We start from the raw sequence: 23637 nt of genomic DNA, 5'->3' as shown, positions 1-23637 counted from the left end.
GACTCACCTGTGGCCAGGGACAGCCTTACTCATCCACCGCCAGAGGCATTTCCTAACAACCGATTCCGGAAATTCCCCCGAGGAAGTCTCCCTGACTCTGGGTGGGGGTGGGGCGAGATGCATGCGCTCTGGATTTCCTAGTATTTCTACAAGAGCATGTCTCTCCTAAGCCAACCTTCCTTCCTGCCCTCCTTTCCTCCTTCCCTTCCTCCCTCCCCCCTCCTTCCTCTTTCTTCCTCTTTTATTTTTAAAGATTTTATTTATTTGACAGACAGAGACACAGCGAGAGAGGGAACACAAGCAGGGGGAGTGGGAGAGGGAGAAGCAGGCTTCCCGCGGAGCAGGGAGCCCGATGCGGGGCTCGATCCCAGGACCCTGGGATCATGACCTGAGCCGAAGGCAGACGCTCAACAACTGAGCCACCCAAGCGCCCCTCTTTTTCTTTTTTAAAGTAAGGAGGAAAAAACACCTTCTGTGGTCTCCTGGTAACTCAAAACTTTCCAATTCCCCAGCAAAGCTTACAGGGTGGGATCTGGCCTCTGCCTTTCTGATTCCTCCTCCCCCTGTGGGCCATCCCCTGGTCCTTCTGGTTCCTCTGCCTGGAGAAACTTGAATCCATGCTCTTCCGTATGGCAATTCCCTACTTTTCTTCAGTGCTCTGCTCGAATGTCATCACCCTAGAGGCCTCCCTGACCTCCTTTCCGATCTCTGCTGTCCTTACCTGTCCATCCTTCCACTAAAGCTCCCAGCAGGTGACAGCATCGCTAGTGTGCGCGTTTCCCTCCAGAAGGCAGGCCTCTTGCAGGCGGGGTGGCGCACTTCCGTGTGCCCAGCTCACACATTTCCGTCCGTATTAGTTGAAAGAAGTGGGTCCCTACTACCATGGTTTGCTCACAAGCAAAATGAAGGATCCAGACAGGATCTCCTAAGTCCTTCGGACTCTAAAACTCTATGATTTGCAGATAATGGGCGTATTTTCGGCAAGCTGTCACCAAACAGCTGATTCTGAGCGGGGAACACCTGGGGAATGGGCCGCTTCCTGTCAACAGGTGTCCTTCTCCGCGGGGTTTGCCACCCTCTCCCGCCCTGGGGAGGGGAACAAGGGTCATTCCCTCCCTCCTGAGCCGATGGCCCACGAGCCGGCACAGGACTCTGGGGAAACCTGCAGTCGCTTCTCCTCAGTGGGTGCGTGTCCCAGGCCAGGGAGATGCTGAGTCCCATAGCAGCGTCATGCTCACTAGAGTGATAACCATCTGCCGGTCCTGTGGTGAACAGGAGGGGCTTATCCACCTGTGGCCCATCTGGAGCTGCATTAAGGGCAAGAGGCAACGGAGCCCCTTTCCGAGTTACCCGTCTCTGAGAGGCACTACCACCTGACTGGAACGACTCAGAAGTATGGTGCTAGGGGGGTCAGGTTTCCACACATATACACCTCCTTATGTCAGGGAACTACCAAATTAAGCAGTCCTGCTTCCACTGAAGTCAAATGGGCCCTTACAGGGAAAGGTATAGCTTGGCAGGCTTGGATATTCTCTGCTGAGCCTTCTCTGAGACTACAATGCAAGTTTCCCCCCGCAACTCCAATTCTGAAACCAAATCATGCAGGGTAGAAGCTCTCTCGCCAGCAAGGGTTTATTACCTAAACTAGATCTAAGCCCTTTAACATAACTTCCAGTGAGTCGTCCGGTTTGGAAAACTTTTTTTTTTTTTTTTACCTCCAAAACAAACCTAGCCATGAACAGAGCTACAGCCTGCGGAGCACATCCATCACCTTCACTCATCCCGGAGGCCGCGTCAGCCCGCGCGCTCAGGCTCTGGATTCAGACTAGAGTTTTGCTATAGTGGGACCATAGGGAAGTTGGTCTGTTTTCTCACCTCTAAGTGGGGATAAAAACAGGCCCCTCCTTAGGGCTTTGGAAATGAAATGACTTGCCGTAAATGGTGGGCAGGGTAGACAGGTGCTTGCTGAGGGGCTGTGACCAGCACAAACGGTCACCTTCACTACAGTACGAGGGAGGCGTCCTTGTAAGACAGGGACCCTCATTTTCACAGAAGGTGACTAAGAAAGTCAACTTCTTACACAGCTGAGATCTTATGGATCCCTGTTCTTCCGCAGGCTGCTCCTGCCCCTGGTCCGCACTCTCAACCCAAGGGATATGGAAGCTAGTTGGCATCCTCATCACAAAGCCACTCCCTGCATATGAGGTCCTGTGTGCAAGACACACGCATTTGATCCAAACCCTGGCTGAAATCCCCTACAAACCTCCCGATGCGAGCGGCTGAAGCCAGAGTGTGGGCCGCCAGGCCCAGGCAACGACGCCCACCAGGGACCAGTGTCCCGAGGCCTGGGCGCCCCACGTCCGTTGTGCGGTTCTGCCTCCCGATGAAGGGCAGCAGGCACCTCTTAACCCACTTTGCTCAGTGAGGCTTCAGTCTGGGGACTGGAATCTCTAATTAGAATTTCCACATTCGGCAGGGGGCATCTTTATTTGTGGTAATAAAATGGGGCCAGAGCATCGCCTCCCAAGTCCATCGGCTGTACCTCTGACAAACATGCCCTGACGGCGGCGGGAATCCGGGATGGCGACCGAATCACAGACGGCACGAATGACAAAAGTTACGTTTAATTTACAATGTAATAAAGGTTACAGGTAAAAAGCTACACATAAAGCGTGAAAAGGCCTATTACACAAATGTACAAATCTCTGTACAAAGCTCCTATCACTGTTTGCTACCTTCGTCTCCTATGTTTGTTAGCTGGGCCCAGTCCTGGAGCTCTGGGTTATGAGAGCTCTCAGTAAAGGAGGGGAGAGCCTCTGAACCAACATTTAAAAATGTCCTCTTAAAGACATCAGGTACTTGCAAAGTAAAATCTTTTCCTTTTTAACTGGAATTGCTGCTCTAACTGGTCATATCCTTAAAAAATTGCCTTCACAACACACTTGAAAAGGAAAGCAAGACTTTAGAGAGTAGAGGACAGTACTCTGGAATCAAACGAGAAACTCCGGCAAGTAGGGTACTCAGATGTGGCAAGAGAAACAGGTAAAGTTCCAACAATACTGTAAGTTTCCAACTACCCATCCGTGTCTATGGCACTGGTCACAGATGAAGGAAAATCAAAATGTTCTCATTCCAACAGAAAGGACAAAAGAGAAAAAAGCCTAACTATTGGACCTCAAAACCAGGGACCTAGGCAAACATCTCTGAGTTGAAACCTTAGCTTAACTGAAGAATTCTAAACCCTCTTCTGATCGCCCTGGGGTCCACGGCAACCCCTTTGCTATCTGGGACTTACAGGGACAGTCAACAGAAATCAGGCTGCTGGCCCCACAGGCTGGTGATGCTGTTGCCACCGCCACGGCTCTAGATCCCACCTGAGGGCCTGGAGTCTCCTCCCAGGGAACGCGCCTTTAAATCAAAATGCCCCTAGAACGAGGGAGAAAAGAAAAAGGAGGTGATGGAAGGCCTCGGAAAGAGCCAGGGCAGCCTAGTTGTCAGGAAATATGAAACACTGCTCTACACTCCAAGTGTTCTGAAGACAGGTCTTTATGGGATATTCCCCAGCTTTAATGGTACACGGTTAGGGCCCCAGGAGACATTCTGAAAGACGAGACCGCACACACGGAAAGTTTTTCTCCCTAGTTCATTAGCTCCCCCCTCACCCTTCCACCCAATTCCCACCCAATCCCACCCTTCTCCATGACCAAAAATATCAAATCAGTAAGGAAGGTGTGGGCTTCTTGCCCGGCCAAGCCTCTTTTGCATATTTCTTCTTCTTGGGTTCATTGACGGCTTCGGGGTTATAGACTGCAGGGTTTGGTGCAGGGTTCATGTTCACTGCTGACGGCACGACGGGAGTCAAGTCCACGTCAGGGGCGAGGTTCGGGTATGGCATGGGCAAGCCACCGATGAGTGCTGTCCCGTGGATGCCGTGCGGCTGGGAGCCGGCCTCACTGTGCGTGGGGGGCAGGCCCCCGTAGAGTCCTCCACTGAATGCAAAGTTCTGCATGCGCCTGCTCCCCGATTCCTCCAGGCCCAGGGAGCCAGGGCCTTCTACCCGCTTCTTCTGTGGTTCGCAAGGAACAGAGGAAGCAAGAGGTGAGGCACAAGAGGGTATTAGTTAGCCTTTTCTATTCCAGCCCTAGAAAGCTTGGAGAAAGGCCCCCAACCCTCTAGCTTGTTTTGTTTCCCAGACAACCTATTTCACTGTCCTGAAGTCTCAGGGTCTGAAGAGACCAGACAGTCACTGTCTAACATGAGGGCTCCCAAACACCGCTCCCCACAAAGGGTTCACAATCCTCCGTCACACTGAGAAAAATGAGGATCATGGGTCAACTTTTCATAAAGTAAAACCTATCCAGTTTAAGTGACTACTCCTTATCCTGTAGTCACAGCCTCCCTTGTCTTCTGATGTTAAAATACCCTTTTAGGAAAGCAGAGGTGTTAATAGGTAGTAGTATTTAAGTAAAAAGTTAGTATCTTCATATTGATCGCCTGCTCTGTGAACATTAATCTGTGTGATAGTAAGTAGTCTACCGGGTGCTTGGGGCTGGGAGTGGGGGGACCTGACAGCAAAGGGACATAAGGGAACTTTCTGGGGTGATGGAAATCTATATATTAATAATAGTGGTGGTTACCCATGTGTATACATTGGTCAAAACCCAAACTATACACTTAAAATGTATTTTACTGTATGTAAATAATTATATCATAATAAAACTGACAAAGAAGTAAAAATATCTGCTGGTTTTATACTTTGTTTTGGGGGGGGTGGTGAAAGGAGAGGGAGAGAGGGAATCTTAAGCAGCCTCCACACCTGCATGGAGCCTGATGCAGGGCTCAGTCCCATGACCCCAAGATCATGACCCGAGCCGTAATCAAGAGTCGGACACTTAACTGAATAAGCTACCCACGGGCCCCTGGTTTTATACTTTAATGACAATAGAACATTCCAAAGGAAGAAGCAGAAAGAGAGAAAAGAGCTCTAGGAGAAATGTGACACAAACGCTATGGAGATGCAGAGAAACATTCCATCTTGTACTTTTTCACACTGGCTTATGAATGTTCATGAAAGATCCCCCTCAACCCTCTACCCCTTTTGGATTAAAAAAGACTAACCAAAAACTTGACATAGGTAATCAATCTAGTCTAATATAGTCCAAAGTTTTTTTTGTTTGTTTGTTTTGTTTTTTAAGTAGGCTCCACACCCAGCATGGAGCCCAACGCAGGGCTTGACCCTGAGATCAAGACCTGAGCTGAGATCAAGAGTTGGACACTTCATCGACTGAGCCACCCAGGTGCCCCTAAAGATTTTTTTTTTTAAGATTTTATTTATTTATCTGAGAGAGAACAAGAGAGAGAAAGTGCAAGCACAAGCGCGGGGGGGGGGGGGGGCGCAGAGGGAGAAGCAGGCTCCCCGCTGAGCAGGGAACCCGATGTGGGGCTCGATCCCACCTGAGCCGAAGGCAGACGCTTAACCGACTGAGTCACCCAGGAGCCCCTAAAGACTTTTTTTTTTTTTTAATAAAACTTTCTACAGCACCTCTGACCAGCATTTTCCAATCACTTCTTAAAGATCTCTAATTCACAGGGATCTCACTACTTCAAGGGGCCATCTGCTCCCTGTGGACAGTCCAAGTGGTCACATAGTTCCTCCACGTGTTGAGCAACCAGAACGTCTCTGTAATTTCACCTCCTGGCTCTTCAGCATACCTGATCTTTCAGCCCAATCCAATCTGGGCTGCCTTTCCTATCTGTGCCATTCCCAATCACACAACAAAGGCACGGCCATAGCTGCAGGGGCCCTGCAGAAATGCAACAATGCCTCTTCCTCGCCTAATAGCTTACTTGGAGTCAGAAAGGCAAGGCTAAAGGAAAGTGGGTCTCTCTGCGCCCTGCTGGGAGGTAACTTTACAGACTCCCAGCGTACCCTAATTTACGCGCAGCATCAAGCTGGCTGGCCACCTGCAGTCTCTCTATGGCAGTCCAGGATCCTGCAGATTCAGGTGGAATGAAAGTATTTCCACATGATGAAAAATAGGAGAAGAGCAAAGACTGTGTTTTAAAATTAAGCACATAATTAACACTTACCTACGCATAAAAGCATGGGTTTCTAAACCAGACTGTACAGCATTTCAAATACTGTTACAAGGTGCTTCCTACCTTGACTGGGACCACTGCAGTCTGCACCATGTTCCGGAAGCGACCAACTGAGGGATCCACATCCTCTGCAGAAGACATGAGAGATGGGTTAGTTTGATACTCTGCTGGGATGATTAAGGGAATAGGGCCCACTGCAAACAAAGTAATCACAACTCATATTAAAACAGTAAAATACAACTTAACACTTCAAGTGCTTACTGAGTGCTGGCACTGTGTTAAATCCTCACAACTCCACGAGGCGAGTACGACTACAATCAGCATCTAACAGACACGCTCAGGCCTGGAGGGGTGAAGTGCCTGGTCCAGTCACCCTGCTGGGGAGTGGAGGGACCAGGGTTTGAGTCCAAGCAGCCAGAAATAGGCCTTGGCTCTGGACCACTGTGCTGTACTGCCTTTCCCAAATTCTTTCCCATTCCATACGATGAGTCCCTCTTTGAAGGGGGAAATCAAAGAGATTTCATCAAGCCCAAGCTAGTGATAAAACAATGACACATGGGAAGGGGTCACACACCACATACCTTGCCAATGCCCGCTCATTAGCAAATACCAGAAATTAGGATTCAGGCCCAGGGCTTCCAAGTTAACCTGGCCTTCTGACCTAACAACGGTATACAATCAAGACTTACTAAAGGAGCTGAAGCCCCCGTCCAGGCAGGGTGGAGAGCAGCCCCCGTTTCACAGGTTACACACACACACATTACTGGTTCTAGCCTCATTCACTGCAGGAAGAAAGTGCTAAGACCAAGGAAGGGACGTGCTTGCAGTAACTCTCTCATGCCTCATTTATTGGACATCAAGCATCAAAATAAAGAGCAAGATACTGTCCCGCCTTTAAGGAGTTCACGGCTGAAAAGCCGGACAGGCTACAACACAATGGAGGGGTGCAAGATAGTGTTCCTGGAGCACAGAAGGGACGACCGGGCTGGGTCACCTGGGATGAAGGGGACCTTTCTTGATGAAGGCTGAAGGTCTGGAAAACAGGCAGGCAGACTTACTATCATGACTAAAAAAACTACTGCAAGCCCCCTTTGTCTTAATATAGTGGTGGGAAAGGAACTGTTTCCCTATTAAGGGCTGTATATCTGACTTTAAATGCATAGAGGGTGCCTACTATTCAAAGAAACACCCCTATGAATCCCTTTGGAAAACAGAGATTCACTATTTGAGTAATTAATCCCTTGTTTATTTAATACGTCTGGTTTTTCACATATTAAGATGCCTCCAAAGAATACACCCTGGCATTACATTCACAATCAGTCTTTGCTCAGTGAATGAACAATATATAGAAGAAAGAAGAAAAGATATCCAGGCTCATTAGGAAAGGGACGAGGTTTCTATAAAAGGCATTCTTACCTTTTTTCTCACCCCATGGGAGCCCTGTTCCAAACGTCCCCTCAGCAAGGCAAGCTAAATGAAGCAAAAGAGCAACGGAGCCCAAGAGGGGTGGCTCAGGGGGACGCACCCCACGTGCGCAAAAGGCCTGTGGAGGGGGAGGATAACTCTCTGGGGGACCCTGTCCTATGCCATGCTGGCTGAGCGGTGCTCGGGCCTCTCACCCTCTCCTCATCTCTAGCCATTCCTCTCCAAGAAAGAGGATAAACCCAACCCACGAGATCTCTGCTCCTCGAAGATCTACCACCAAGTTCCTTGCTAGTAAGTCTACTTCTGGTATAGGAACGGCTGCATGGACAAAATGCAAAAGTGATGGTTGATGACACTGAGGATAATGGCTAACATTTGTCAAGGGCTCACTGAGTGCTGAGCACTGATCTAAAGTATCTGTACAGGCGGCACCTGGGTGGCTCAGTCATTAGGCATCTGCCTTTGGCTCAGGTCATGATCCCAGGGTCCTGGGATCGAGCCCCGCATCAGGCTCCCTGCTCGGCGGGAAGCCTGCTTCTCCCTCTCCCGCTCCCCCTGCTTGTGTTCCCTCTCTCTCTGTGTCTCTGTCAAATAAATAAATAAAATCTTTAAAGAAATAAAAAAATAAAGTATCTGTACATATATTAATCATTTAGCCTCCCCACCAGTCCTGTGAGGCCAATATCTGTTAAGTCACTTGGTCAAGGTCACAGAGCTACTAAGTGAAGAGGCTCATTTCAAACCCAGGTCTTCTTAACCGCTATGTGAGGCTCTGTCTGAATACACATTTTGCGCCAGGTCAATGATTTTCTTTTTCTAATTTTTTAAAAAAGATTTATTTACTTATTTGAGAGAGACAGGAAGAGGGAGAGACAGCATAAGCACATGAAGGGGAGGGCCAGACGGAGAGAGAGAAAGAAACTCTAGCAGACTCCACACTCAGCACAGAGCCCAACAAGGGGCTTGATCCCACAATCCTGAGAACACGACCTGAGCCAAATCCAAGAGTGGGATGCTTAACTGACTGAGCCACCCAGGTGCCCCCCAGGGCAATAATTTTCAAGGAGAAAAACAACAGACCAGAACCTGAGTTCTAAAAGAGATTTAAAAGATTGACTAGTCCAGTGATTCCTAAATTGCTGGCTGTTCATCAGTACAAAAAAGAGCTTGTTTAAAACTATAAAATTTCTAGGTCCAACCCCTAGGAATTCTTATTCAGTAGGTTCTGGGGTCCAGAAATAAGTTTCCCCAACTGGTCACTCAGCCCCTGCCTGAACACTTCCATTGGCCATTCACTGCTTGGATAGTAATCCTCTCTACTTCACACACCAAACGCACGCCTGGATCTTTCATAGGGATCTTTCTGATCCTTCTTCTAAATATAAGGATTTTGTTGTTGTTTTTTATCCTGAGCCAAATACTTGCTACTCACTGGCTCTGGCTTTCCCTACTCTTTCCTCCCTAAGGTCAGCCCTGCAAATATCCACCCACAGAGGCCATGCCTCCTCAAGCATGGTTCCCCTACATTCCCAGCATTTGGAGGACAGTGTTACATAGCTGTGAGTCTCCTCCTCCCTCAGGACTACATAACACATTCAGTGGCTGAGGCTGTGCTTGCATTTGGTAACCTGTTTGGGTGAGTTCTGCTCAGAACACAGGTGAGTGGGGTTACTATCCCCTACTCTTCTATTAATGCAATTTTAAACTGCACTTGATTAGTTTCCACATCCCCCTGATGACTCATTCAATTAACTAAACTCCCTAGATTTTTTTTTTTTTTAATGAGCTGTCACTGGAATGGATCCTCTCCATTTAAATAATTGATATTTTGAACCTATATGCAGGACCTGAAGGTTATTCTCACTGTATTTCATTTGGGAAGTAAAAGCAACTTGTTAGTTTGGGATCTTCATTTCTATCCATTGAGACTGATTTCTAACAGGGTTTTCAGAATCTCAATTCCATCCTCATCATACAAATGATACCTCCTCGCTCAATGTCATCTACCTACCAGAGTACTTGATATATATGTGAGCCCAATAAATGGATGTTGAATGATGGAACAAATTGGTGAATTTGGTGGCCTTCCCATAAACAGATGCTCTCACTTTGCTGACGCTTCCATACAAACTCTCTATACATTACTTCCTTACAGAGAGGCAAGTCTTTAGTGCAGTTAATGGTGGCAGCACAAGGCTCTCCAATCTTAGAGTTACCACTCACACTCAGAATTCCACAAAGACAGTAATGCTCTACTCTGAGGTAAAAGACAACAAACAACTCTACTTCAACCTCCACTAGGACACAGACTTGCTGGACCAGCAGGTGGGAATTACAGCCTGGCTCTGTATACTGCATTACGCGGGCCCTTTCTTTGTCTGTTTTTTTCACACTGCAACTGGATAATACTTGAGCGTTTGAGGGTACTCCACTGATGATCAGTAAGAATTCTCTTTCCTTAATATAGCACTGGTTATCCTACACCTTGTTGAGAAACATTATAACCAACCTACACATTGTGCACACTACTCTCTGAGATCACAGCTTTTTCACTGGAAGAAACTAGGAAGACATTTCACCTGGGTTGATGATCTCATCATCCTCACTGAAAGTCACCCGAGAGTTCTTCCTCTTCCTCTTTGGTCTCTGAATGTCGAGATTCCCCTCCTCAATGGTCAGGGTGGAAATCCGCTTGTTGTGGGCAGTGTTGAACTCTGTCAGGTTCTAGGCCAGGGTTCACACAAGACAGACAGGAGTCAGTACACAGGGAATCTGAAGACCACAGAGCTAAACAAGGGGCAAGAAGGCTTTAGGAGCGAATGTTAACCTCCCCAGGCAAACAAGATCCTCTTGTATTCAGAAAAGACTCATTACTGCCCTTATGCTGCTACTATTAACAAGCCTCTTTTTACAAAATATGGAACATCCTCACTGACTAGTGGGGCAATGATGGTCACAAGGAGGTGAAGAACCTTGAGTTGAGAACAGGTCATCTACGTAAATATCCCTGAGGTGAGGTTCTCTATGTTTCTGGGGGAAAGACTATCATGTCTTCATGCTGAGAATTAAAGAATGTGACTGGGAGGAACTCCATGAACTGCCTTAAAGTAACGAAACAGAGATGAGAGAGGGCAACTGACAGCTTCTTTCCCAGCAGCCCTCCCGACTAGAGCTCAGAAGGACAGGGCCAGTGCACTTAATATTTGGCATTAATGGTTTGTCACTCCCCGTCCCTGTGTATGGCCCCATTTCTATTCATAACCACCCATCTATTTCAATGATTAACTTGGCCTCGGCACTGCTGCCTGCCTCTTCCCAAACCTCTGGACCTATTCCAATCTGCACTGCAGTCTGAGACACTCTGAATGTCTTGAGAATGAAGACCCAGGGAGGACCTAACAAACTGAACTTAAAAGACAGGGAAGCAGGGAAGCACCCTGGAGGTGAGATGGGGAACGGTGACGGTCAGCAAGGTGCCTGGCTATGAGGCTACTTCTTTAGAACAAAGTAACTTGTTTTTTTTGTTTTTTTTTTTTAAAGATTTTATTTATTTATTTGAGAGACAGAGAGAATGAGAGAGAAAGCACATGAGATGGGGGGAGGGTCAGAGGGAGAAGCAGACTCCCCGCCGAGCAGGGAGCCCGATGCGGGACTCGATCCAGGGACTCCAGGATCATGACCTGAGCCAAAGGCAGTCGCCCAACCAACTGAGCCACCCAGGCGCCCAGAACAAAGTAACTTGTAAATGATAAGATTTCTGTTGTGCTTTTTCTCCTAAGGGCTGAGAAACTGCCTTGATGAACAAGAGGTAAATGTATGAGGGTGGGTAAGGGCATGCTGGCATTTGTCTACCTGAATAGACCAGTCACACCAGTGCAGCGATGGACATGTTAAGGACAACAGATGCATCACAAGCCACTGGGGCTAGCCCCTAGAAAAGGACAACTTTAGCACTTTAAAATTACATCTTGTAAAATTCATGGCCTTCAGGGCAGCTAGGCCCATAAGACCAAAAGCAGTCTAGTTCTACTCAGAGATTCTTAGGCTATTTGAGCCATATTAAAAAAAGGTAATGTTGGGGCGCCTGGGTGGCTCAATCGTTAGGTATCTGCCTTCGGCTCGGGTCATGATCCCAGGGTCCTGGGATTGAGCCCCACATCGGGCTCCCTGCTCGGCGGGAAGCCTGCTTCTCCCTCTCCCACTCCGTTTGTGTTCCCTCTCTCGCTGTGTCTCTGTCAAATAAATAAAATCTTAAAAAACAAACAAACAAAAAAATCAATGTAAATGAACGAAAGCTTCAGTCTCTCTAAGCCTGACCTGTCTGACGAAACTTTCTGGGTGATGGAAATGTTCTATATCCTTGTCATTCAATATGGTAGTCATTAGCCACATGTGACTACTGAGTACCAGAAATGTGGTTAGTAGCTACCGCACTGGACAGGGCAGCTCCAGGAAAGTTTAACTCCCAGCCCTGGCTTCTAACATCCAATGAAGGTATACAGACGACCATGAAGGTCTGACAGGAACTCCTCGCGAGGCCTGGCTGGACATAACCAAGCCCACATGGCGCAGCTGTCCCAGGTGCCTCACATCTGGACACACTATACTGGCAAAGCGGCAAACCTCATGATGCTAAGTCACTGGCATTTCAAGCTACACAGAACAGCTACATACTGCAAAACCCAGAGTCCCAAAAGACAAAATAACACCGTAGATGGATATGGAATTACATCAAGCTCGGTCTCCTCCTCTGGAAGCCCCAGCAAGCCCTTGAGCTCATCGTCCTCTCCACCCATCTTCTCATCTCCCTTCACAGCTGACGGCAGTGTCTGAGGCTTCTCACGTAGAGTGTAGGCTCTTGTGGATGCACCAAACGAGACTGTGGAATCGATGGGAATCTGCTGAGGCTTGTGAGGTTCCAACCGAATGTGACCCAAGAAAGTGCCGTGTGCTGGGAATAACCAAATCAGAAATGTAAGAGAGAAACACAGAAACAAAATCCAACCTGAGTTGTAGGAGGGCAAGCAGTTCCTCCCAGCACATCAGTTTTGCTTTTTAAAATGAAAATAGCACTGGGTCCGCTTTGAATCCCTTGTCATGGGTCCCCATGAAAAGGAAACTGTTCACTGAGTCTTGAATCTCTTCAGTGCATTTCTTACATATCTCCAGACCCGTCGCTACCCCATCGAACAAAGACCATTGCTCACTCTCCGCTGGACAGGTGTGGCTTCATTCTGGGTCTAGCAGGAATGGCTCCAACCCAGCGACAGCCATGCCCCGCAAGGCAGAAGACAGGCATTGCTGTGGTCTGACCTCTCCAGCCCCAAGTGTAAGGAACATAAGAACTTCTGGCCTGGTGGCAGTTATGTTTGGGTTTTCCCCAGGACAATAAAGGATGTTGGCTGAAACAGGTGCATTATGAATGCCAAGGCAAACCAAAATTCTACTAGAAAGTCTCAATATTTCTCCATGTCAGCATTCTGCATGTTATAAAATGGAAAGAAAAGATGAGATAAATTTGCAAGTTAAGTACTTGTGACACAAGCCCCTCCAAAGTCATTATATAAGCAGATTATATGTGTGTGTGTGTGTGTGCGTGTGTGTGTGCGCGCGCGCTAGAGGAGGGGAGAAGGAGTAGCACATGATCAGCCCAGGAGCAGGAGGCTTTACATTTTACACTATACAGATACATGGGCAAAATGAATAAACTTCAGAGCCCCATGCAGTTGTCTCAAGTGCATTTCTGGGATTATCTTTGGCAAAGATGAAAATCTTACTTGGAGTGTGCTCATGGAATTAAAATTGGTATTATTAGTAGTCAAAGCAAAATGTAGCTGGAATAAAGAACCCATTATAAAAAATTAAACTGCTCAAAGCAAGTATTTTTTAATGTCCTGCAACACTACTCTAATACATTAATGGAGTTTTCCATGGCTTCTGCTTAAACCAGACCACAATTTTATCACGGTCCCATAAACACCTGAATACCCAGAGCCCCTGGTTCCTGGGTACCCTTTTTTTTGTTCTCTGTATATACCTATTGCCTTTTCCAGGACATGACTTCCCAAAACCCTCTTCTCTCTCTAGTCATCAATTATTTCAGGAAAATAGGAGATATCACAGAAAGAGGAGCTGATTTAAAAACCAAACATAAACTTCTTCCTCGATGAGCAATAAAACATGATTTCAAAACTGAAGAACCCAAAGAGCATTTTCACATTGCCCCAAAGGGAATGTGTGAAACGAACGGGATGGGATGTGAGTTACTTACTACTGTTGAGATCTATTAGGAAAACTCTCTTCAGATGCTTGTGGTAGACCAAGGCAGCGTGGACCCGAGAGCAAGACTGGTGGTCAATGGTAAAGTCACACAAATCAGGGTTTCTCCCAAATAAGTAATACTTCTTCTCATCAATAATCAGTTTCTAAATAAATATTAAATTAAATATTACTTAAATCTTGTTTCAATAGGGTTTAGCAAAAATTCTTCCAATCTAGTAAGTAGAGAATCTTGAGTAAATAAAATTCCTTGCCAAGGTGAAAACAAAATTATTTCCCACTATTCTTCAAGATAAAAAGCTCAGAATAGGGCGCCTGGGTGGCTCAGTTGGTTAACCGACTGCCTTCGGCTCAGGTCATGATCCTGGAGTCCTGGGATCGAGTTCCGCATCGGACTCCCTGCTCAGCGGGGAGTCTGCTTCTCCCTCTGACCCTCCCCCCTCTCATGCTCTCTCTCCCTCTCTCATTCTCTCTCTCAAGTAAATAAATAAAATCTTTAAAAAAAAATTAAAAAAAAAGCTCAGAATAATTTACTAGCATTTTGGAGGGGAGATGGCAATTAATCTCCCCAAATGCAGTGGTTAAATGTCTTGTGTTGGTATGAAAAGAACTTTTCTTAATTCTATTAGATGAATGTAGCCTGTGGGAGTGGCTGTCTTCCATCCATGGGAAATTTAAGATTTCACTGGATCTTAATTTTAGGCCAACCAGGAAACAAGAAATACAAAGCATGTCTACAAAGTAGTAAGGCTGCTGTTCAGAAAATCTACATTCGAATGAATATTAACAATCGGTGAGGAAAGGAAAGGGGTGTAAACACCTATGTGTATTCTAATCATGCTGCCATAGCCCCAAGTATTTTTGGAACCCTCTTTAGGAAGTACAATTACATTAGATATCATTGTATGAGTACCTAAATCTAACTTCATTGGCCACAAAAAAATATTACTCTAAGTTAACTCTAAATGAGTATTTGCTGTGTCCAAACATAGAACTACTACATGGGGCAAAGATTTTCTAGGTTTAGGGAAGAAGGGTATGGGGATTAAGATTTATTGACAGACTATTTACCGCTAGGCATTTTAAGCATAATCTCATCTAATTCTCTAAACAACTCTGTGAAACAAGTATCACCTCTATTGTTAAAGACAAGAAAACAGATGGAGAGAGATGAAGTCACTCATCCAAGGTGGCCCAGCCGGTTAAGTAGCAGAGCTGGGATTTGAACTCAGGTGTGAATGACCTGCAATACCAATATTGTAAACAATGTGCCACTGTGTGAAACAATTCTAAGAGAAGAGCTCTAAAATGTTTCTAGACACTGCTATGGGACTAAAAAGGACCCAAAACTATAGAATGTCCCAGTATAACATCAGAAAAGGGGATTTCACAGACTAGGAAACTATTATAAAAAAAAAAATATGAGGGGAGAAGGAGCTGATGTAGAATTGTTAATTTTTGATTTTGTCAAAGAAGGACATTAAAAAAAATTCTCACCAATTAGTAGCATCATAATCATTTTATAAAAGAAAGGTCATTTCAACACCAAATAAGTAGGAAGGATAAGGATAAAGGACATTCTTTGAGCTCATTTTAGCTTTATGGAACACTCACAACAATGTCCTTATTTTTCTTTTAATTTTTTTTTTAATTTTTATTTAAGTAATCTCTACACCCAATGTGGGGCTTGAACTCATGACCCCAAGATCAACAGTCGCACACTCCACCGACCGAGCCAGTCAGGCTCCCAATTCTTATCTTTCTTTTAAACCTGAATCAGTAAAGCCTTTGCTGGTTGGTTGTAGACTGGGTTGTTGTAGATGAAGGACTCTAGATGAATTACTGCTAACACTTTCCCAGTTCTAGAAGTCTACAACTTGACTGCTCAAGAATGTTATATTTTTCCTTTACACACAGGTCTCCTTAAGCTCTAGCTCACATTTCACACTACACTCCTCCTGAAATCCCCGAGAGAAGATAGCACAAAGCTGAGGAGAGAAATAGTCAAGTTAGTATAGTACCAGGTAGGACTCAAGAGGCTTAGATTTCATTCCTGGCTGTCACTAAACTCACACTGGGCCACTATTCTCCCCTGTGCTTTGGTGTTCCCCTTATGAATCCAGAATTATACCTCCCACTGATACTGCTGAGCACTTAGGTGCCACATACTGTGCTAGGTTTCCTGCTATGTCATTTCGTCTCCACAACCACTCTGTGCGGTGGGCAGGTACTTTTATTCTTATTTTTATGATGACAAAATTGAGACTCAAAGAAAGTAATTAACATATTCAAGTTCACACAGCTAAACACAGTAGTTACCCCCTTATCTGTGGGAGATATATTCCAAGACCCCCAGTGGATGCCTGAAACCTCGTATAATACCAAACTTTATATACTGTGTCTTTTCCTATACATACATACCTATGATAAACTTTAATATATAAATTACACAGTAAGAGATTAACAACAATAATAAAAGAGAACAATTATAACAATATACTGCAATAAAAGTTAATGCGAATGTGGTATCTCTCTCAAAATATTTATTGTACTATACTCACTCTTCCTGTGATGATGTGAGATGACAGAATGCCTACGTGATAAGATGAAATGAGGGGAACGACGCAGACACTGTGACACAGCATTAGACCACAACTGACCTCTGACAACATGTCAGGAGGATCAGCTGTGCCAGTAACTGAAACGGTACCGCAGTTAAGGGGGTTACTACTGTATTTGTAACTGGAAATTCAGGTCCGGGGTGCTTGGGTGGCTCAGCTGGTTAAGCGACTGCCTTCAGCTCAGGTCATGATCCTGGAGTCCCAGGATCGAGTCCTGCATCGGGCTCCCTGCTCAGCAGGGAGTCTGCTTCTCCCTCTGACCTTCCTCCCTCTCATGCTCTCTCTCTCTCTCTCTCAATAAATAAAAATCTTTAAAATAAAGAAAAAGAAATTCAGGTCCGTCTTACTTCAGAGTCCAAGCTCTATTAACCACTACATTATGTATTTTCTTCACTCTACCTACATTGAAAAAATGCACCATAAGGCAAGGAACATTTTAAGAAGTGAACAAGTACTATGGGTCACGTCCTTAATTTTTCTTTTAACTATCAGTTACTCAGTCTTTTTAAGAAGTGAACAAGTGCTATGGGTCACATTCTTAATTTTTCTTTTAACTATCACTTACCCAGCCTCTTTCAGGCTTAGCCTTAAGACCCAACTGGTTCAAGCTAGTCGACGTATGTGGGTCACCTATGGGAAACTCTGTCCAGCAGTGCCCATCTGCTGCTGGCAGAGCTTATGCCAGGCCTGTACCACTATGGAGCCCCAAGATTTAACAGCAGCCTGACAGCTCAATCAACCATCCCCATGTCATCCCCAAGTTTTAAGATTTGGGTTAAAAATCAGACACTGATTTAGAACTAAGAGAGCCCTGAAATTTCAACATCTTGTTCCTTCCGGGTACTGTCTATGCAGGCTGAATCTCACAGCATTTTTCAGTTATATTTATATGCACACAGATGATGTATGCACAAACTTAAATTTGCTAACTACAGTGCTCATAAGCTGGTCTCAAGGAAGCAATACATAAGATCACCCACTCCTGGGTTCTAATATAACACTGGCCAAATTTCTCTAATGCTAAGGTGCCAAAGACATATCAGAGATTTAGGTGTTCAGGGGGTTGGGAAAGAGAAACGGTTTCCAAATTAAAGATGTACCTTCATTATTAAAGGCATCTCAAGGGGCACCTGGGTGGCTCAGTCAGTTAAGCAACTGCCTTTGGCTCAGGTCATGATCCCAGGGCCCAGGGATTGAACCCCACATCGGGCTGCCTGCTCAGTGGTGAAGCCTGCTTCTCCCTCTCCCTCTGCCTGCCATTCCCCCTGCTTGTGCTTTCTCCCTCTCTCTCTGTCAAATATATATATATTTTTAAAGGCATCTGAATTACAGAAATGTTCAAATACATGGGGGTAACAGTATGTCTTAGAATTAAGGAAATGTGTTAATTCTTGGACAACGTCAAGTGAACGAAATAATTTATTCGTCTTTCAACAGTAACTAACAGCATAATTTCTTGACTAGCTATGGCTAATAACCACTATTCAGTTGTGCCTCTGAGTTATAACTCAGAGTGTGTCTTTACACACTGGGCTTAAACGACTCATGGCTTTTGTTTTAATATTGCACTTCTTAAACCCAGCTATCACAACACATCACAAGCCTTTGACACAAGGCTAGGATATAGATAGCTCGGTTAGTATCAAGTGCTGCCTAAATCCTTAAAAATAAGCATCTCTTAGGTCCATTCCTTTCCAAAACAATACAGTGATGTCTAAGGATTGTAACTTGACAATCGTGTGGCAACTCAGCATACCTAAGAGCACTGAAAGACAGAAAACATGATCAGTTAATGGAAACCAGTAATCAGAGGGATGTTTGACAAATCAGAGTGCTTTGGAAATATAAATTATCTCACAAAGGGATGTGGTATTAGCATTAAGGCTATGCCTCACTATTTCTTTCTACTACAAACTAGAGATTTACTAAATTCTAGTACCAAAATAAATTCCTCTATGTCTTCAAAGCTTCATGCTATTTAGCAACGATATTTTACATCTGTGGAACAGTCTATAGTAAAAAAGGCTTTACAGACATTTTAGCTAAATTATTTCCTTGAATAATCTGGATGTTTTGTAACCTTTAAGATAGAAGAACTCAACACAAAAGGCCTCTATAAGTGACGGGCTAAGGGCATGATGAATTAACAGAATTCATCACAATTCATGCCTTAATACTTTGCAAAACACCTGGGTCTCCTTCAGGAGATCTCACAGATGCCTTTCAACCATCTTGATCTTTACTATACACGCCAAAGAAAACCAACTGCATTCAATAATGGGGCCTTGAACCTAAAATTCTACCTGAGTGAGCAAACATAAAATTGCCTTAAGACATGGAAACTCACAACTCCATGGTCATAGTGGGCATAATCTCCATTTCTTGGTAAGTAAATGGCACCGTAAGGATTAAAAAAACTTATACAACCTAATATCTAATCAAAATTCATGTTCGCATGAAGTTCCATGTGGTGTTCATTCTAAAGACTTGTATAAAAGCTGGAATTCTGGGGCGCCTGGGTGGCTCAGTTGGTTAAGCGACTGCCTTCGGCTCAGGTCATGATCCTGGAGTCCCGGGATAGAGTCCCACATCGGGCTCCCTGCTCAGCAGGGAGTCTGCTTCTCCCTCTGACCCTCTTCCCTCTCGTGCTCTCTCTCATTCTCTCTTAAATAAATAAATAAAATCTTAAAAAAAAAAGCAAAGCTGGAATTCAGCTAAACTTTTCCTGTATAGTACTTATTTAAATTATAATCATGTAATTTTTGTGTGATTGTGTTTCCTACCAGATAATCTGAGGACAGGAACCATGCTTGTTTTGTTCACTGTTGTAGTCCCTCTGCTGAGCACAATGACTGGCACACAATAAGCATTCAATAAGTGTTTTGAATGAATGAATGAGTTTCATCACCATGCCGTTCTCCTTTTTGAGCAAGCATCTTAGCTTACTATACTTCTTTGAAGGGCTTGGGCCTGAATTGCATAAATGCAACCCAAAAGTGAAACGCAATCTACATCATTCACTTTCTTCTTTAGTTACTGTGTATCTTGTAACTTCCACACAACTCCATGTCCTCAGAGAGATAGAATTCACCAAGTCCAGTTTGATGGGGACTCATAAGCCTATGATCAATTAAAACCCTTCATTTGGAAGGTGAGAGAAGTCACAAAAAACTGAGCATCTGTGGGAGATACTAGGTTTGAATGTGTTATATCACCATGTGCTTTTAATAGAAAAAAAATCAGGATGAACAAAAGTAGCATTGCTGGAAAACAAAGCACAGGAGAGGGGGTGGAAAAATGAGTCACTGGCAAAAATGTTTAGTGTGACGAGAAAAAAAAGGGAAGACATGTATTTCCATACCTCAATTAGCTTGTCTCCTTTGACTACATCCAGATGTAAACCAGGTGGGGGTTTACCTGCCCTGAAAAATAAGAGTGAGAAAAGCATTTTCAGGATGAGTTTGTAAATGCCATTTACAATCACTGTCCCATTCAACAATGCAGCTCTTCTACCAGCCTATAATTAGTTCATGTTCAAGCAGAAATGTCATCTACTTCACTGTTATTACAGCTCCTTTCTACATTTGACACTTCCCCAGTGATTCAATTGCTCTAAAACAGACTTTACTGGATCTGTATTTAGAGCAGCACCAAAGAAACCTATATTTTAACACTGGATATCAACCTCAGAGAAAAAGCAGCACAGAGAGTCCAAGTACTATAGCTGCTGTAGTCTGGTTACTTGGAGTTTGAATCTAAGATTTATCACTACCACTAATCCCCTATAAAGGTAGAATAAATCAGTTGGTGTTTGGGGCTGATCAAGATTAGTCTCATCACAGAATAAACAGAGGGTACTGTCCTGAGCTCTGAGACCAAATCACAGGTGCATAATTAGAGAGCTAGGGCAATCCAAAAGCATGCCCATAAAACCAGGTACCAATAAATACAAGAGATGTTTGTTACTCTTGAACAGGTCTTCCTTCAATGGTATGTTTCAGGAAACTGTTCTCTATACTTCTTATAACACCATTTATGAGGGATACATATACATCAGAGCACCAAACAGTGCCTGGTACATACCAGACTCTGAGGAAATGGTAGGTGATCTCAAATAGTCTCTTCTAACTGTAAGTTTACAGTCCTGGTCCAACTTCTGAAATCAATGCAGCAAGGGACCAAAATAGGCATACAACTTGTAGACTGAAACAACTGGGTGCTACAAAAATGCAGAGGGACCCAGAAAACAGCCACACCTTCACTTGCTTCCGGTCTTTGCTCCTTTTAAGTTTGAAGAAAGAACAATCTTGCCAGAGCCCCTACATTTGCATGCACACACACACACACACACACACACACACACACACACACACACACACACACACTGCATCCTCATCCATCTAACTGAAGATGCAACATAGTCATCTCACAATCCTGTCCCAACTCCTCTATACGGCAGTTGTTGAAAGGACAGTGCATTGGACAAAAGCCCATTTTGTACAGTAAACAGGGAAAGGAAAGTTAAATGTTACATCCACAACATGCCTTCTGAACTCCTACTATGTGCCTGGCTTAGGCCTAGGAGCTGGGAACACGAATATGATTCAGACAGCCCTTGCCCTTGAGGAGCTCAATATAACGGGAAAGAAAAAGGAATAATGCATAAACTGTGATGAGCTACAGCAGAAACAGCTCTAACTCGGATGGGTCTCCTTGCAAGCCAATTCATATGTATTCATCTTGTACCCTGCTCAAAGACTAAATTAAATTATTCCATTATTCCCAAGAGCTTGAGAAGGGTTGAAAGGGGTTCATCTCAGCAATTACTGATGTCCACTTGTGCCCGGCTTCGAGATGGGTCAAGCCGTCCCTGCCCTCAGGGAGCTTCCAGTCTGCGGGAGACAGACAAGTACCGCACGGGAGATGCAGCAACAACAGAGGGATGCGGGGCACTGAGCTTGGGCTGGGGCCGAGAAGCGGACTCGTGCGCGCTCGGGACGGAGAGCAGGGGGGCAGGTACGGTGCTCCACAAGAGCACCAGGCACTCAGTCAGGAGTTGGGGTAAGTTCGGGGCCAAGGCCCCGAAGCGCCCCGGCAACCGGCTGATCGCCCAAGGGACTGCCTAAGCGAGCACCCCAGAGCCCCCCAGTCTGGGTTTCCTCAGTTTCTGGGCCCGGGCTCCAGGCTCCCGGTTCCTCCACACGCCGCCCGGCCCGACGGACAGTTCTCCCTCAATCAGTTCCAGGGTCTCTGAGCCGTTCGGCTTGCTGCGAGAAATGAGCTGCCCTGCCAGTCCGGGCCAAGCCAGACCGGGCCAGGCCACTCCAGCCTTCGCCACCCCGCCACTCACCAGGTCGGGCAGTCGAACAGCGGGAGGCTGGAGCCGGAGTTCGCGGCTGCCGCCATCTTGCGTCTCCCCCTCCCATTTGGCGGGCCCTAAGCACGCCGGGAAACTGGAAGACCCGAGGGGAGAGGCGGCATCCCAGCAGTCTGTGCGTACGCACTCGCGCGCGCGCGCACGTCTACTTACGCACGCATGGGACGTGTCTAGTGGCCGTGAAGACTGGAATCTGATTTTTAAGTTATTTTCCGGTGTTTTGAGGCAGCTGGGCTTCTCTGGAAAAGTCTCGGGAGGGTAGGGCTTTCCTTGGCCGGGAAGTGTCTGAGGAAAGGGGCTTGTAAGGAGGGGTATCGGTCTCCCCTGTGTTCTCCAGACACGCCCCTGGGCTCTAAAGTCTTGGGACCCTGTCCTTGTCCTGCGCTTGCACCATGAGCCTTTCCACCCCAATCTGGAGAGAAGCTAGAAGGCAGAACTCAGAGAGTGGAGTGGTCAGTTTCTCTTCTAACGGCTCTTCGCAGAGCTGCATGCATGGTACTTACATCCCCTTCCTAATCCAAATCTGGGTCTGAGGATTTCTGTAGATTATCTGGGAGGCTGCATTAGGGGATCATCTAGTTTATGAAAACTGGACAAACTGCAGCAAAGGGCGGATCCAATTCGAAGGCAGCCTTCCAAATCTTAAGTGTGTATGAATGAAATAGTTAAGCTGTGGCCCCTTTGGATTTTAAAATTTTGGTCATGGTAATTAAATAGTGCAAGGAAGCATTAGGATTCAGGCCTGTCCTAGGCCTACGGTAGCCCGAAAGAGACCAATAAGTAGCAGAGCCTCTGATTGTAAAGGCTTTATTGAATGCTTACTTATCTGTGCAAGTATGTTTTATATGGATCATCTCATTTAATCCTCACAACACCAGTGAGCTAGGTAGGATTCCTGAGGGGAGGCTCGGAGAGATTGAGTTACCTAGTCTCAACCCAGAACAAGTGAGTGGGATTCGAACATAAATCGGTATGATGCCAAAGGCCGTGCTCTTAAATCACCAGTCTCTCATACTTAGATGTTGGTCAATTACATTTATTATTAGCATACAACTGATTCCCAACACTTTTTCATTTTTGTAGAAAACAGGAGAGGATTAATTGGCCGTTTTTAAAGAAACCAATTGCAAAGTTATTGTTCACCCGAAAACAGGCACTACACAGCAAGTTATCTCTATGATAGAGTTATTTCTTTTGATTCCCTGCTACTGGTCCTTTAGATTTTTAAATCAAACATCAGCCTGGTGTTTGCCCTTTTGACCTCTCCAGGGCATCAGAATTTAACTGCAGCATAATATTAACTTGGATTTTTAAATTGTCAACTCGTAGGCAGGCAGGAAAATCACCTTTTCCACTGACTTTCAAAAGCACAGTAAACTTATCCGGCAAGGATGCTGATTGGAACACTTATCAAATTACCTGTTAATATCCTCCTTTCCAGTCGTGGGATTCCAAAGACCAGGCTGATAGGAAAAATACAAATTCTAAACTTCATTTCAAGAAAACAGGCTATGGCTCCTCCTTTGAGCATGAGTACATGATTCCTGAGAAGGAATTATTCTCAAGTGTTTTGAGTGTGACAGAAAAGAACAAGGTACTTTTATCTACAGAGATTGTCCAGGCCTTCAAGGTTCCATGCCCTTTTCAGGCATAAGGTGGTGTTGAAGCCATTTCTAGCTAACAGTGACATAACAAATATCAACTTTGCCTTTCAATTTCTCAGCTTCTGTGTGTGGTCCATTATTTGATCCCTTCTAGTGCTGACTACACACCCAAGAAACCTAACGCTATATTCTTACCCTTATAATTCTTTACTCCTTGGCCATATTTCTTGTT

The 23637-nt window shown here is 45.3% G+C and overlaps 1 protein-coding gene and 1 non-coding gene across 3 annotated transcripts; both read right to left on the bottom strand.

The window, feature by feature from the left end:
* Positions 1-2606: 2606 nt before the first annotated feature.
* On the bottom strand, positions 2607-21918 carry PPP1R8 (protein phosphatase 1 regulatory subunit 8). 2 transcript variants are annotated; one of them, XM_027570043.1, is made up of 7 exons: positions 21775-21918; positions 19786-19846; positions 13796-13949; positions 12255-12475; positions 10104-10248; positions 6163-6227; positions 2607-4066 (listed from the first exon to the last, which is right to left on the bottom strand). In XM_027570043.1, the coding sequence occupies exons 1-7, from the start codon at positions 21828-21830 to the stop codon at positions 3713-3715; spliced, it is 1056 nt and encodes a 351-aa protein (XP_027425844.1). In that variant the 5' UTR covers positions 21831-21918; the 3' UTR covers positions 2607-3712. The 2 variants fall into 2 exon arrangements, with proteins under 2 accessions (XP_027425844.1, XP_027425852.1); XM_027570051.1 differs by having other exon boundaries at positions 13796-13871; positions 21775-21903.
* LOC113917710 lies at positions 17911-18076 on the bottom strand. The gene has a single exon (XR_003518331.1).
* Positions 21919-23637: the final 1719 nt, after the last annotated feature.

The sequence above is a fragment of the Zalophus californianus genome, chromosome 4 (assembly GCF_009762305.2).
Source record: "Zalophus californianus isolate mZalCal1 chromosome 4, mZalCal1.pri.v2, whole genome shotgun sequence".
Lineage (NCBI taxonomy): Eukaryota > Metazoa > Chordata > Mammalia > Carnivora > Otariidae > Zalophus > Zalophus californianus.
Note: the sequence above shows the minus strand (reverse complement) of the source record. Positions and strands in the feature narration are given on the sequence as shown.

Bases quoted from the DNA above. Each gene is read 5' to 3' on its own strand.
- PPP1R8 (XM_027570043.1), bottom strand. From the start codon at position 21,830: ATGGCGGCAGCCGCGAACTCCGGCTCCAGCCTCCCGCTGTTCGACTGC. The intron at 12,476-13,795 runs GTAAGTAACTCA...GGTTATTCCCAG, and splicing joins CCTAATAGATCTCAACAGTA to CACACGGCACTTTCTTGGGT. The intron at 4,067-6,162 runs GTAGGAAGCACC...TGCGAACCACAG, and splicing joins CTGCAGTGGTCCCAGTCAAG to AAGAAGCGGGTAGAAGGCCC.